General features: G+C 40.4%; 1 protein-coding gene across 1 annotated transcript in view; it reads right to left on the bottom strand.

Annotated features, from left to right (window-relative positions):
• SLC9A2 (solute carrier family 9 member A2) overlaps window positions 1–13,784 on the bottom strand; it is a 101,037-nt gene extending 87,253 nt beyond the window's left edge. The window contains exon 1 of the mRNA XM_054475197.2: window positions 13,006–13,784. Coding sequence (XP_054331172.1) covers window positions 13,006–13,294 — 289 coding nt within the window. The 5' untranslated portion in view covers window positions 13,295–13,784. The remainder of the gene's footprint in view (window positions 1–13,005) is intronic.
• Between the last annotated feature and the right edge of the window lie 1,851 nt (window positions 13,785–15,635).

Below are 15,635 nucleotides of genomic sequence, written 5' to 3'. Positions count from 1 at the left end.
CCTCAAATGCAGGCCTCTGGCTCCGGGTTAAGAGGGGTAAAGTGTGCTGGAGACCACACCGGAAGTGTGGTACTTTAATATTCTTTCCTGTGAGAGACAGGGGGCCGGGTGAGACACATCCAAGTGATGAAGAACTAGCTGTGGCCTACCTCTGCCACTTGATAGCTGACACCTTGGACAAGTTACCTAAGCTCCCTAAACTCTTATCCTCATCTATTTTTTAAAACTAGGAATAATAATGGTGCCTACCTTCCAGAATTACCATGAGGATTAAATAAGACAATGAATGTAAAGCGCTTGGCTCAAATACCTGGCAGAGAATAATGTTCTGTCCTTATTAGCTATTATTATTTTATTAAAGAAACTGTGATAGAGGAATTACCAAGTCTCACCCATCTCCACCCTTCTGTGCTATAAGAAAATGCACCACTGGTTGCATTACCCTGATCAGCTTTCCTGGCCAGTGGGTTTCCAGGAAACAGGCCCAGGAATTGGGAAAAGCAACCAGAGGGAGAGTCACAGAAATATGGCTATGGAATTGTTTCACTGCCCTGTGATTTTCTAAAGAACTTTCTATGGATAGCAAAACCTTTATCCTTCTTTAGAGTGTTTCCCAGACAGAGCAGGCAGGTGTAATCTGATTCATTTTTAGGTGAAATTTCTAAATGTATTGTGAGTTTGATTTTTCTTTTCTGTCTTTCCCATGTGAGCCTTTGTATGCCAACAGAAACTAATAACATGAAACTCACCTGGAAAGTGTGCTTGTCACAGTCATAACAGAGATCTTTTGGTGGAATTCCCCTGCCCTACCCACCAGAATTATTAGAGAGGAAGAGGAATACAAGTCGTCTTCAAACAAGGGATGAATTTGACAAATCAAGATGAGAAAGCCTATGTACAGTAATAAACAATGCACAGGACTGTTGCAGGAAGCGCATCAATTATGACTCATATATTTAAAAGATGTAATTGCGAGAGAATAACCTATCATTAAAACGACAATACGCCCATGTCTACACATCACTTTAATATAATATTAATATAATAAACATATGCTTCTCTTGGCTTAAGTCTCTTTTGCTGTAAAAGTAACAGCTTTGTTATAAATGATGTCCTCCCCTGCAGACAATCTTATATTATCCTTATGGAAATATTAAACAGATAAGGCAAATATGTGTATATATATATAGATATATCCCCACTTTCATTAATTAAATGGAATAACCAAGTAGATGAATACTTGTCAGGGTCATAAGATCAAGTTAATGGCAGATGTGGAATTACAACAGGGTCTTCCTCCTTCTAATCTGGGGCTATCTTTCCCAAAACTTAGGTCAAACACTTCCGTCAACTGCTAAGCTATCCCTCCTCTACACAAGCATGAAAATACGCAAAATAAAACAGAAGCAGTACAGTCACACCCCCACATCCTTCAGATTGAAAACTAGGAAAGTACACATTATTTTTACCTTACATTAAAGAGAAGCCATTATGATAACATAACCATGAGAATTAAACCTTCTATAGAAAGTATGTCCTTACAACGTGCTGTGTAAAATGTCACAGAGATATCCAACAATATGGACACAAATGGTGTTTCCTCATACTACTACATAAGATATTAATATCTAGCTGAGCTCAAAATTAAGGAAAAGGTCTAGGAGGCAAAAAATAAGAAGAAAATCAAAATGAGATATGTCAGTAGGATTTGAAGTCACAGTGAACCAGGGCAATTCCTGACATAGTTGCGTGACCTATGTGCTAGGATGTGGCATTTTAACACCTACAGGAGGACGAGAAATTTGACTTCAGACCACTAAAGAAAGGGCTCCTGAAGAAATTCCTGAATTTCCAAGAGCTTCATTGTCCTAAATAAATAAATACTAGGAAAAAAAAGAAAAGATGCTTTTAGCCAAGAAAAAAAGGAAGGAAAAGGAATATGTCAACTCCTTATGGCTGTGAGCCAGGGGAAATTTGCCCATGAAGTATAAAATTCCAGGTCTATACCACATACAGGTATTAAGTCTATATCTATAGTACTCGAATCACGTAGTAAAGCCAAGCTAAGAAATGAATAGTAAAAACAAATCATTAAAACCCTAGGTCCCAGCAAGAAGCACACTCCAAACCATTTTGTAAGAACATTTTATAACTTAAACAAAACAGACGTTTACCAAATAAACATTACCTGCTGAAGTTAAGCTCATAATTAAAACTACACTCTACATAAGGAAATAAATATTGAAAAGAGAAAGTCAGTAAATGGATAAATATGAGAATTAGCACCCCAAGTATTATAAATAACAGAACAATCCAAAAGAGACTATAAAATGAATATAGTTTAAAGGAATAAAGGACTAAAAGAAGAATAAAACCAATAATTACTTAATTACGTAATGCAACAGCATGAACAAAACACAGATAGACTTGAAAAAGGGCCCAAACAGCTTAAATGAAAATATAGTTAAAACTAAAAATCCAATGAGTAGGTTAACCACAGATTAGAAATGCACTGAGAGTAAAATATGGAAAGCTGGAAAAAAGATAAGATAAAATCACCAAGAAATACCACAGCAATGAAGAGACGAAAAACATGAAACAGCTGTTAAGAAGCATAGAAGTATAACAAGTTCTGAGCAAGAAAAATAAAGTAAATCTACACTTAGACACGTTGAGAAAATAGCAGAATATCGAAAACAGTTAAAGAAACTTAAATAAAACAAGAGACATAAGTCAAATTAATATGAAAAGGCAGTATAACAACATAATTCTACTTACCAACAAAAGAGGACAAAAAGTATTGAAGTAATATATTCCGAGTGATAAATAACACCAAACCCTACACTCAGTTATACTATCATTTAAGAGTATAATAAAAATAAAGATGTTTCCAAACAAGACTAAAACCTTCCCTGAAGTATCCACTAAAGAATATACATCAGTAAAAACAAAAACAAACAAAAAAGAATCCGGAAGGCAGAGATAAAAAGTAACAATGAAGAAAAACTGGAAAATATGTTTACACATCTATGTAACTACTTCTTATACAAAGTAAAAACTAATTTGGAGGAAGTTAAATACAGTCCAAATATGAATTATGACAAAATATTATAATTCTGAAACACGCAGAATTTTTTTAAGTTCAAATATTAGGAAGAAGATAATAAAAATAGCAAATACTTTCATGTTGTAGGAACATATTTGATACCATTATGTTCCATGAAATTATTTTAACACTTTACATGTATTAGCTAATTTACTTTACACAACAGCCTATGACATTGCTACATTTATTGTCCCCACTTTACCACCAGGACTACTGAGCCCTGAGAGTTTAAGTTATATACTCAAAATCACACAACCACAAAATATGTAGGAAAATGTATCTGAGATGTGAACCATGGTATTCTGATTGACTCCTGTTAAATCAGATAATCACACTAAACTGTATAGTAACCTTAAAAAGAATAGAAATAGAATATATAATTATGTATAAAAAATAAATAAGAAAGAGAAATCAACCAAGCCAAAATATGGCAAGAAAGAAAGATTAGGATACCAAGTGAAAGCATGGTAAACAGAGAGCAAAATAAGTCAAAATATATCATTATTCACAATAAGTGTAATTACATTTCTCTTTTTAAGCTATGATGTTTTAAAATGTGAAATTAAAGATGCAAAATCCAGATCTATGTGGTTTAATGAGGCCTAGCCAAATGAAAATAACATAACTCATTTGATAGTATAGGTATAAAAATATACATCTGGAAAATGTAGATGTAGAAAACAGATATGGAAAAAAGTGCATGTGCAAAATCAAGTTTTCTTTTAAATGGTAATAGTTTTATATGAAAAAATACACTGAGCCACAAGTACTGAAAATAAGGAAGTTACAAACTTAATAATTAAATGAAGAACTCACTCTGGAGATGTAACAATATTGAATGAGTATGCAATAACATAGCATCAAAGCAAAGCAAAAATGGAAACAATTACAAATAGTAATTGACATCACAATTTTAGAAGTGATTTTAATGTACCCCAGGAACTGATAAAGTAACAAAGAAACTGGTAATGCTATGGAAGATTTTAACACCGTAATTAGAAATTCGATCTAGTCTCTGTGTGTCTGTATATGTATACATCTAAGTATATAAAATCCTGTATACAATAAATGGAGAATATACATTGTTTTTTCAAGCATAAATGGAAAATATAGCTTTAAAATGTTCATAAAATAAGCCATAAAGGATATCACAATCAACACTAAAAATCAGCATTATACCTATCTAGCCAAAATGCAGTAAAATGTCAATAAAATGAAAAACAACTGGGCATGGTGGTGCATGCCTATAGTTACAGCTACTTGGGAGGCTTAGGCGGGAGAATCATTTGAGCTAAGGAGTTTGAGAGGGCCAAGTCAACATAGTGAGAACCTATCTCTAAAACTGACAATGACAACAAAAACTCCAAATCTCCAATAGTTTATTAACTGAGAAGTAAAATTCTAACTAATTATTGAGTCAGAATAAAATATCACAAGGGGGTTTAAAAATACTGAGAGCTGAGTGACAGTGGAAACCCCGCATATCAAAACTATGCAATACAACTAAAGTAGGAAAAAGGGGCCATATTTCTAGCCTTAAATACATATATTGCTGTTCTTCCAAAATTTACCCATTTGGATCATGAGAATTCATCTTTAAGAAGAATAATCCTATTTTAGTTCATGAAGCATTCCTTTGGCTCCATGAAGATCAAACTGATTTTATGGACTCTGAGCATCCTGAGATGAGATCCATCAAAAGCAGTCATCATTCCAGTTTTATCATTGGTATGTCGTATTAAGTAATCCTTTCAGAATACCCACGGTTTCCTACTTAACAGCAGTAAAGATATCATGCAATTTATTCAGAAACTGATATGTCATTTGCATAATTTCCCTTAAATCTTTTGTCTTTACCATTCTCTTTATTGTTATTATTATTTGTAATAAAGATGAATTTACATAAACTTTGAGTATTATGAATATGTTTAGTTTGTGACAGAGTCTTAAGTAGACAGTATATCATAGATTTGAATTTAATGAAAAGAAGCAAATACCCATATTTTGGATACATTGATTAGGGGAATTGGCGTATTAGGAGTTTCAATAAGTAAGTAAGCTACTGAAGTAATTTTGTTCATTTTAATAAGACTGATGTCATTTTAGCATAAGTGCATGTCAATTTTGGAGCTCAGGGATTCATAAAAATACCTAGCAGAGAAACTATTGAAAATAATATTAATTATGTTTTTAAATATTGGTGTTTCTTACTCTTGTAAAGTGGGAATTAACAATCTTAATAGAACATAAGTAAACTAAACAATTAATGGGTTAAGTTTCCAATTCAAGGATTAATTAAATAAACAAAACCAAAGGAAGCTGAAGTAAGTAAATCATAAATGTAAGAGCAGAAGCAGATAACTTAGAAGCTAACCAAAAGCTAGTTATTTGATAAAGTATCAAATAGACAATTACAATACCTGATCAAAGTGAAAAAAAGAAAAACATAACAATATTAGAAACAGAAAGGAGAACGTAAATGAATATAAAGTGGAGATCTTTTAAATCATAAATTAACTTCCAATAAGTTTTTAAAAACTCAAAATAATAATTTTATAAAAAATACAAATTACCAAAATTGACCCCAGAAGACACAGATAAACCAAATAAAACTATAAACATTAAAGCCATGGACTCACTGGCTAAAATCTATCCATATACCAAAACCATCAATTCACTTGCTTTTACAGATGGGTTTTTATACCATCCAAGGAAAAGTTTGTTTTTTTTGTTTCTAAGAGAGCAGGTCTCCATCTGTCTTTGCCCGCCCCCACTGGAGTGCAGTGGCATCATTGCAGATCACTGTAACTTTGAACTCCTGAGCTCAAGTGATCCTCCTGCCTAGCTCCTGAGTCACTGGGGACTAAAGGCACAGGCCACCAAACCTGGCTTTTTGTTGTTGTTGTTGTTGTTAACGTTTTGAAGAGATTGGGCCTCACTATGTTGCCCAGGCTGGTCTCAAACTTCTGGCCTCAAGTGATCCTCCCACCTCAGCCCCACAAAGTGCTGACATCACAGTTGTGAGCTACAATACCCGGCCAGAACAAACGGTTTTATGCAAATAGTTTATTGTATACTTCTTAGGGATTCAATCTAGGTGAAATAATTCTGTAAGAAATAAAGCTGAGTATTGTTATCATTGTTAAAGTGGGTATAATGTAACATTTTCATTTGGTGATAAAAATATCTATTATTTCTCTGATGGCCAGTGATGATGAGCATTTTTTCATGTGTCTGTTGTCTGCATAAATGTCTTCTTTTGAGAAGTGTCTGTTCATATCCTTTGCCCACTTGTTGATGGGGTTGTTTGTTTTTTTCTTGTAAATTTGTTGGAGTGCTTTGTAGATTCTGGATGTTAGCCCTTTGTCAGATGAGTAGATTGCAAAAATTTTCTCCCATTCTGTAGGCTGCCTGTTCACTCTGATGGTAGTTTCTTTTGCTGTGCAGAAGCTCTTGAGTTTAATTAGATCCCATTTGTCAATTTTGGCTTTTGTTGCCATTGCTTTTGGTGTTTTAGACATGAAGTCCTTGCCCATGCCTACGTCCTGAATGGTAATGCCTAGGTTTTTTTCTAGGGTTTTTATGGTTTTAGGTCTAACATTTAAGGCTTTAATCCATCTTGAATTAATTTTTGTATAAGGTGTAAGGAATGGATACAGTTTCAACTTTCTACATATAGCTAGCCAGTTTTCTCAGCACCATTTGTTAAATAGGGAATCCTTTTCCCATTTCTTGTTCTTGTCAGGTTTATCAAAGATCAGATAGTTGTAGATGTGTAGTATTATTCCTGAGGGCTCTGTTCTGTTTCATTGGTCTATATCTCTGTTTTGGTACCAGTACCATACTGTTTTGGTTACTGTAGCCTTGTAGTATAGTTTGAAGTCAGGTAGCATGATGCCTCCAGCTTTGTTCTTTTGGCTTAGGATTGACTTGGCAATGCGGGCTCTTTTTTGGTTCCATATGAACTTTAAAGTAGCCATCAGAGAAATGCAAATCAAAACCACAATGAGATATCATCTCACACCAGTTAGAATGGCAATCATTAAAAAGTCAAGAAACAACAAGTGCTGGAGAGGATGTGGAGAAATAGGAACACTTTTACACTGTTGGTGGGACTGTAAACTAGTTCAACCATTGTGGAAGCCAGTGTGGCAATTCCCCAGGGATCTAGAACTAGAAATACCATTTGACCCAGCCATCCCATTACTGGGTATGTACCCAAAGGAATATAAATCATGCTGCTATAAAGACACATGCACATGTATGTTTACTGCGGCACTACTCACAATAGCAAAGACTTGGAACCAACCCAAATGTCCAACAATGATAGACTGGATTAAGAAAATGTGGCACATATACACCATGGAATACTATGCAGCCATAAAAAATGATGAGTTCATGTCCTTTGTAGGGACATGGATGAAGCTGGAAATCATCATTCTCAGCAAACTATCGCAAGGACAAAAAACCAAACACCGCATGTTCTCACTCATAGGTGGGAATTGAACAATGAGAACACTTGGACACATCACACACCGGGGCCTGTTGTGGGGTGGGGGGAGGGGGAAGGGATAGCATTAGGAGATATACCTAATGTAAATGACGAGTTCATGGGTGCAGCACACCAACATGGCACATGTATATATATGTAACAAACCTGCACGTTGTGCACATGTACCCTAGAACTTAAGTATAATAAAAAAATTTTAAAAAATCCATTATTTTAAAGGGTACAAAAACACTTCAGAGGTAAAGTGTAGTGGCGAAATTCTAGAAGACACCCAAATTGGTTTTTAGAGAGAAGATGAGAAAGCTGTTGAAGTCATCCTTCAGACAGGGAACAGAAAATGTGTGAGCAGCCCACTGGGAGAAGATGGAGGCTTTGAGAAGGAAAGGAATCAGTGCTCTTCTTTTAACTTTACTAGGAACCAATACCTGCCACCAGAAACTCCTGAATTTAGAAGTGTATTCAAAGTGAGATGTGGTTCAGATAGCAGGTGAAGACCCTGAGGTCCATCCATTGACCAACCAGTTGATAAATATGCCTCAGGAAAACCAGAGGACAAAGAAAAACAGACGAAGTGCAAGGATAAGTTTTTTTCAGAGATCAAAGTCTCCGTAATTCAGACAGATATGAAACTCTTAGGTTTCATATTTCAATTTCAGGATAGCCTGGATCCCAGGGGAGACGTCTTCATGAGCCAAACTGCTTTCTATCTCTCCCCTTAAAATTATGAGAATATAATTTCTTTAATTTCATGACAGCAGGATGGAGGGAGGCAGAAAATTCTGCATCTTACTCCAACTTAGGGGCAGAGAAAATCAAAAGAGCAGTGTGACCAGTGACACTTGAAAGGAGACGGAAATAGGCCAGCCTCACAAGACCTCAAGATATGGGAAGGTATGTTAGGGGAACCCCAGGACAAGGAATGAGGCTCTGTTACTTTAGACAGCAAGGTACTCAGTGCTTTGTCCTTAAACCTTGAGAAGAAATACAGTCCATGTCCAAGTTCACCCAAATTAGCAAAAACCCCAGTGGGCCACTTCACAGGCAAAGAAATCAGAGGAGGCAATCTTAAAACACATCAGAAAATTTTATCTCAATTCTTTGGCTACCCATTATTCCAGGTTGTAGAACCCCATCTCTCCATACAAGATTTATCAAGCAAAGTGTGTATTTATAACAGTAAAAATAATCCACGGTTGCTCAAAATATAAATATTCAAAGTGAAAGGATAATGTGAATTCACATGTGCGAGAACCTAAGTAAGAAACAAGTGAAGAAACATTTCTTGCCAAAACTTTTAAAGCTTTTCTGAAGTATATTAAACTTGCTGTGTCTTAAAAAAATATTTTGACCTACTTCATAAGCACATACTCATCATCATCTTTATCATCATCACCGTCATCATCATCATTGTTTTGGTAAATGTTATAATTACAAAACTACTTTTTCTGGACCAAGTAATTAGGATGTTGATTTTCCCTGATAATCAAGTGTAACAATTAAGAGCTAAGCTGAATCATTCAATGCTTTGCCAAAAATGGATTTTCTTACTTCTGATTGTAATATTTCTAAGATTATATTGGCTTATAATATATAATGTAATATATATTATATTAGAAAACTATTCTGAATTCACCATCAGGCATTATTTAAAGCCCCTACAAATGTTATTCGATCCTCCACTTTGGACAACCTGTTAATTTAACCATGTTTAGATTAATCACTAGCAATGTTTCTCCATGTACTCTGAGGCAGGTAAGGTCCGGTACACTACGCAAATGGCATAAAAGTGCCCCAAATGGAAACCATGGCATTTTGCAGGTGTTAGCATTTGCATTACCCCACAGTATCACATCCACCTGCACAGCTCAATTCCTCTTCATTCCCAAATATGAGCAACTTAAGTCATATAAGCCACCATAAAACAGCTTTTTCAGAGCAAAAGTTGAAAGAGAAATAACTAGATGACTGTTTAATGGGGTACAAAAGTGTCCCACAGCATCAGGACGGTCCTGCTTAAAACCAAACAGAAAGTTCAGGACCCTGGGAGCAAGAGGAGGGGTGGGGATTTCTGGGCATTTCCTGGCTCCTCTAGGAACACAGGGGAAGCTGCAGGACGAGGCTGGGCTCTATGCAGGAGAACCTAGAGAAAATACCCCAGGCACCAGCATTTTGGACTCTAAAACTCCACTTTCTGTCCTGAGAAATATACCCTTCACTCTACCCATAGCAGTCTCCATTTGGCTGTTCAGACCACTCTCTGGGTGGAAATTATCATCTCTGTGACACTCAGATGCAGAAAGGAAAGATAAAGTAGTAGCCAGAGATGTTCCAAATTTGGGGGAGGACAGGAGGTGCAATATATGATGATTTCCATAGCAAAGCACAATGCAGGGGAAAGCAGAAACTGGCAACTAGAACAGAGGGGGCCCAGGGAATATAAACATATCTGGGCTAAAAAGATGCTAGTGGGGAGACAAATACACCTGTTACACAAGCAAGCATGAATGCCTTTAACCAAATACCACACAATGAAAGTGAGATGGTCCAATAAAATGAATGGAACAGGACAGCAAGAGAGTAAGTGCAGGAAGGCAGCCCACAGAATAAGAACACTTGCGGAAGGCTGAGGCCAAAACAGAAGTAAAGAGAGACAGGAGGCAGCCCAGGACAGTGAACAGTGGAAAAGGTTCTGTAGTGCCAGAAACTGTACAGTTAACTACTGCTACTCTGACTACACCACTGTCCTCACTGCTACTAATGATGACAGTATGGATGGAGTGATGGAGTGCTTACAGTGTGCCCAGCTTTATTCTAAAGATGTTACACATTCATTCTCATTTAATCCTCACGAAAGAACAAGCCTTCTGGAAACGCACAAAGATGAGAAATGAGACAGACCTGGTTGGAATTCTGGCTCACCACCCACCACCAAGTTAATCTCCCCATTTCTTCATTTTCTCCTATATGAAACCAGGAAATCAACACCTACCCGGCATGGTGACTGTAAAAATTAGAGATAATGCCCTTAAGTGCCTCCTAGTGGCTGTTATTATTGTAATTAATCTGATTAAAACAATCAGGAATGATGAACAAAGGAGAGAGTTGGAATAGAAATGGCAACAGAGAAGCAGTAATGGAAACTGGCACAGAAGCAGCCCTTCAGTGATGGAGCCTTGAGGCTCAGAGAGAGTGACAGGGAACAGGTCATTCATTTTGGCTCGCCACTTTGTGTGCTTCTGGGTGCAAATTCATTCAGAGTTTCCACCTCAACTAGTGGGAGTATTAATAACGCCACTCCCTACAGGGCGGGCTTGTGGCATCTGAGTTTATTATTAGAGGCAATGAATTTACAAACGTGTGTATCTGGTTGATAGATGGGGAAGCCCATCTCCCTTATACCATTTCTCAGTGGAATTAAGACACTCAACTAGTAGCACCACGTCAAAGCCAGTCAATTTCAGACTTCAGAGTCATTAAATAATATGTGTCTCTCTTAGTCACCACTAATAGAATCTAATTAATCTTATCTGGCATGAAGATTTGCTTCCGGTTTACCTACCACAACTTCCACCCTCCTGTAAGCCATCCCTTCTACCTGCTTTGCACTCCTCTCCCAATTTATGTCTTTGTTCATTCCTCTCTGGAATGTGGCTCCCTTTTCTCTCTAACTGACCAGATCCTGGTCATCCTGGAAAATCCAGTTTAAATGTTTGCTCTGCACGAGGAAGTGTTCTCTGCTTCCCTGCAATGGCATACTATGTTTTCTGAGTTTGTCACCCTACTCAGCACTGTCCTGGGCAATAATCACATAGTGTGTACGCCTCTCTCCACTCATCAATAAGCTCCCTGAGGATGGCAGACAATGCATCTTTTTATTCTTTATGGAAATCTGCCTCATCTCACAAGGTAAAGGTGTAAAACACATGTAATGCATACATTCTTTGGACCTAACAACTTATTCGAATCATTATAACAGTAGTTAATATATTTCAGGATTTTTATAAAGTCTTTAAAATATAAAGTTAAAATAATATAAAGCACCATGCTCATAACATAAAAGTTTCTGGGGCATGGGTAATGAAGATGAGAAAATATATTCTGAGGTTTCTGCTTTCAGAATGAGAGTTAAAGGTAGTGTGAAAGTGGGTAATTTTTTTTTTTTTCCTGAGACAAGATATCTCCCTGTGGCCCAGGCTGGAGTGCAGTGGTGCCATTCATGGCTCACTGCAACCACAACCTCCTGAGTTTAAGAGATCCTCCTCCCTCAGGCTCCCGCCTCAGCATCCAAGTAACTGGGAATACATACGTGCACCACAACACCAGGCTAATTTATTTATTTATTTATTTATTTATTTATTTATTTATTTATTTTTGAGACAGAGTCTCGCTTTGTCACCCAGGCTGGAGTGCAGTGGTGATCTCGGCTCAATGCCACCTCTGCCTCCTGGGTTCAAGCAATTCCCTCCCTCAGCCTCCTGAGTAGCTGGGATTACAGGCACCCACTACCACGCCGGGCTAATTTTTTTGTATTTTCAGTAGAGACGGGGTTTCACCGTGTTGACCCGTGGTCCTCGTGATCCACCCACCTCAGCCTCCCAAAGTGCTGGGATTACAGGCGTGAGTCACTGCGCCCGGCTGATTTTTTATTTTTGTATTGTTTGGTCTTGCTATGTTGCCCATGATGATCTTGAACTCTTGGCCTCAAGGGATCCTCACGTCTGGGCCTCCTAATGTGCTGGGATTACAGGCTGGGCCATTGTCCTGGGCCCAGAGTTAATTATTTTAAAATATGCATCTCACCTCACTGGCCTCAGCCACCCCTGAAGCAAAAGCTTCCTGGAGAGTGACAGCCTGAACCCAGTAGAGGGAGGAGAAAGGGCGTTTCTATTGCAGCTGCAACCACTCAGGTGTCCCTGGTCCCCTTCCATGCACCTCATTATTCAGGCACACAGCAGGGTCTGTGTCACTGCCAAGGTGCCTCTCTCTTGTAGCATCCAGGGTTTTAACCACATTATGAATAGCCCCGCGGTTCGTCTGCACCTCTCTCCCTGCAGGTGAGACTGGTACACTTCAATAAACAGACCTCACTCAACTTAAGCAGAGAGCTGACAAACTTGGCGTTCCCTGCGGCAGAAGTAAGCAGCAATCGCTAAGTTTGTAGAACTTACACTTGGGGCCATTTCAAGACCAATGTTCACTTAAGAACCAAAACGCGAAACTGCTTTTCCAAGGTTCCTTTTCAACCAGAAGAAGCTGCTCCATCTGTCGCCCCTTCCCTGATTCCAGATGAGGCGGTCACTATCTAGAGGTCAGCTGGCTGACCCGGTCACCCTCCAGGTGTCCCCCCGAGATCGCCCCCTCCCATTCCCCACGAGTCCAGCTCGCTCACCAATCTTGGCCAGGGAGGCCAGCAGGATCCAAAGGGTGATCTCGAAGGGGATCTGCACGTGGGGGTAATCCAGGGTAAACACAGGCAGCCGGCTCTCCTCGAACAGCGTCGTTCCGGGAGCCACCACGCTCGCAGGGCTGGGCGGGCTGGAACTGGTGCCCATGGCCCTCGGCGCGTTCAGCAAGGTCTCTGCCAGGGCGCCTACGGGCCCCGCCACCTGCAGGAGCAGCAGCAACAGCATCGGAGGCGGTGGCGCCCGCAGGCTCCTCCAGTTGCCCAGTGGTTCCATGGGTGCCGCCGGTTGCCGCCGAGGGGACCGGCAGTTGGCCCTCCGAGCGCTCAACGCATCGCACCCGGGCTGCGCAGCCCGCTCCGCCCTGCCCCGTGCAGAGCAGGGCAGCGAGAGACACCCGCCGCTGCTGCGGGACCGGGTCTCTGCAACCAGAGGGCTAGGTCCTCGCTGCGAGCAGGCTCACTGCCTGGCGAGGCACGTGCAGGGCGACGAGAGGCCACTGCGCGGACCCTCAGCAGCCCTCAGCCGCCCTCCGCCGCCGGCCGCCGGCCCATGCCCGTGCGCTGCTCTCCAGCCGCAGCTGCAGGCCCTGCCCAGGGCGGCCCGCGGGCGGGGGCGGGGCGGGCGCGGCGCCCAAGCTGAGGGGCAGGAGGACAAGGGGACCTGGCCGGCACACCGCGCACCTGCCCGAGCCCGCGGGGAACGCGGGGCCCCAGTGACCGTGGGGGCGATGGCTGCCCTCCCTTAGCGCAGGCACCACGCGCCAAGACCCGCCACCCCCAGAGCCGGCGAACTGTGGGTGGAATCGCCGCATCGGGCGCATGGTGGCCGGAGCTGTCTCCGCCCCGGAGGCAGCGTCGGACGTCCATCCAGTGAAGGGACCGGCGCGACCCACGCGTCGCACCCTTCCCTCCTCCCCCGCCCCGCAGGCTCCTGCAAGGGGACGCCCCGGTGCGCTGGGCGCGCGGGGAGGCGCCACAGGCTCGCGGTCCGGAGGAGAAACCCGGGCCGGTGGAGGAGGAGTGCTGTCACCCCAGCCCGGCGCTGCGGAGGCCAAGACAAGGCATGGGGTTCTCAGGACGTACAGAAAGTTTAGGAAAGCTAAATTTTGTTTTCTTTCCGAGAGTTATCAACTCGCGCACAAGGTGCTCTGCACAGGGAAACTCCCTGCGCGGAACTCAGTGTTCCCACGCCCCCACGGAATCGTAATCCTGTTCTCTCCTCTGCCACAGTGTGCTGCTTTCACCTATTTGCTACACTGTCGCTGCCACTTTTCTTCTCCTTCCCCCAGCTCACGTAAAACCAAAACATCTTTCTCCGCTTTTAGGCTTAGAGGTATACATGTCCAAGAGCATAAGAAATATAATTATTTCATGGAAAACCAGTGATTTGCCTCGCTCAGATTGACTTGCTCCTCTAATTACAGGACAGGCTGTGGTCAGGCAAAGAAAGGAAGCGTGGTTCTCCTTCTGGATCTAAAAGGGCTTTCTCATGCAGAGCCAACTTTTCCTGTCCTTCACAGCGCAGCCTTCTTCACTGGTTGCGATCTCACTGTTTGAGCATCTTTATCGCCAGAAACCGAAATGAGCACAAAGGGGACTAGTTGCTGTTCAATTAACTGAAAGTTTTCCCTTTGATATTTATGAAATAAAATCCTTCTCTTTTGTTAATCTTTGATGTGTCAAAACACGTGGCTTCTACTATTAAACAAACACCAGGCAGTTCGACCTTCAAAGCAGTTTTTTGTTTTTTTTTTTTTTCAAAGTTCTAACATAGAAAATCAGTGAGATGTCAGCAGAGGGTACAAGAAAAAAAAAATCCTCCACCTGCATAGAAGAAAATAAGGAACAGTCCTCTTTGGGCCTTCAAAGTAATGGAGGGACAAGTCCAGGCTAAAAAGAGAGAAGAATTCTGAGAGATGTTACAGAGCACTACTTCATTTGATATTTCACAAAGCATCAGTTTTTCAAAAGTGCTACAGAATTGAAACTAAAGATATTATCTTAAGAAGAATCACTGGGCATCCAAAACTCAGCCTCCCCTTCTCCTTTCACTGGAAACTTTTATTAAAGGTATGTGCCTAACATACCCCTGTGAAAAGGCAGCAAATAAGAGCTTTTTAAATTTTTCGAGTATCTATCTCTACATGGGAAGCTCAATACAAGGCACTTTACTTGCATTTTTTTGTTAATCGTAAAAATCCAAAGAGGCAGATATTTTTTACCCATTTTATAAGTGAAGAAATATAGTGTAAAAATGTGTAAAAATAAACAAATAGGCTTAATCAAGTTTACATATTAAATAAGTGTCTGGAAGGAATTCACACCCAGGCCTACTCAGGCTAACAATGGTTTCATCTCACCCTCTACCCCATGACTAGTTGCCCATAAACAGCACGCTATATTCTCAGCTACTTTAAAATAAGCAGTGGAGAATATTTCAGGGATTGTTCAAAAAAGTTATAGCAGGATAAAGTTTTAGTAAGTGAATCAGGCAGCTCTACAAACTTAGTGACATAGTAATAGGGAGAGGGCACATTTAGACAATACTTTCTAGGAGTTTGTCACACAACACTTTTCAGAATGATTGTGCATCATGAACAAGAAAATGAATGACA

This window comes from Pongo pygmaeus, chromosome 12, assembly GCF_028885625.2.
Source record: "Pongo pygmaeus isolate AG05252 chromosome 12, NHGRI_mPonPyg2-v2.0_pri, whole genome shotgun sequence".
NCBI classification, from domain to species: Eukaryota; Metazoa; Chordata; class Mammalia; order Primates; family Hominidae; genus Pongo; species Pongo pygmaeus.
The sequence above is the reverse complement of the archived record's forward strand: the minus strand, read 5'-3'. Positions and strand labels throughout refer to the sequence as shown.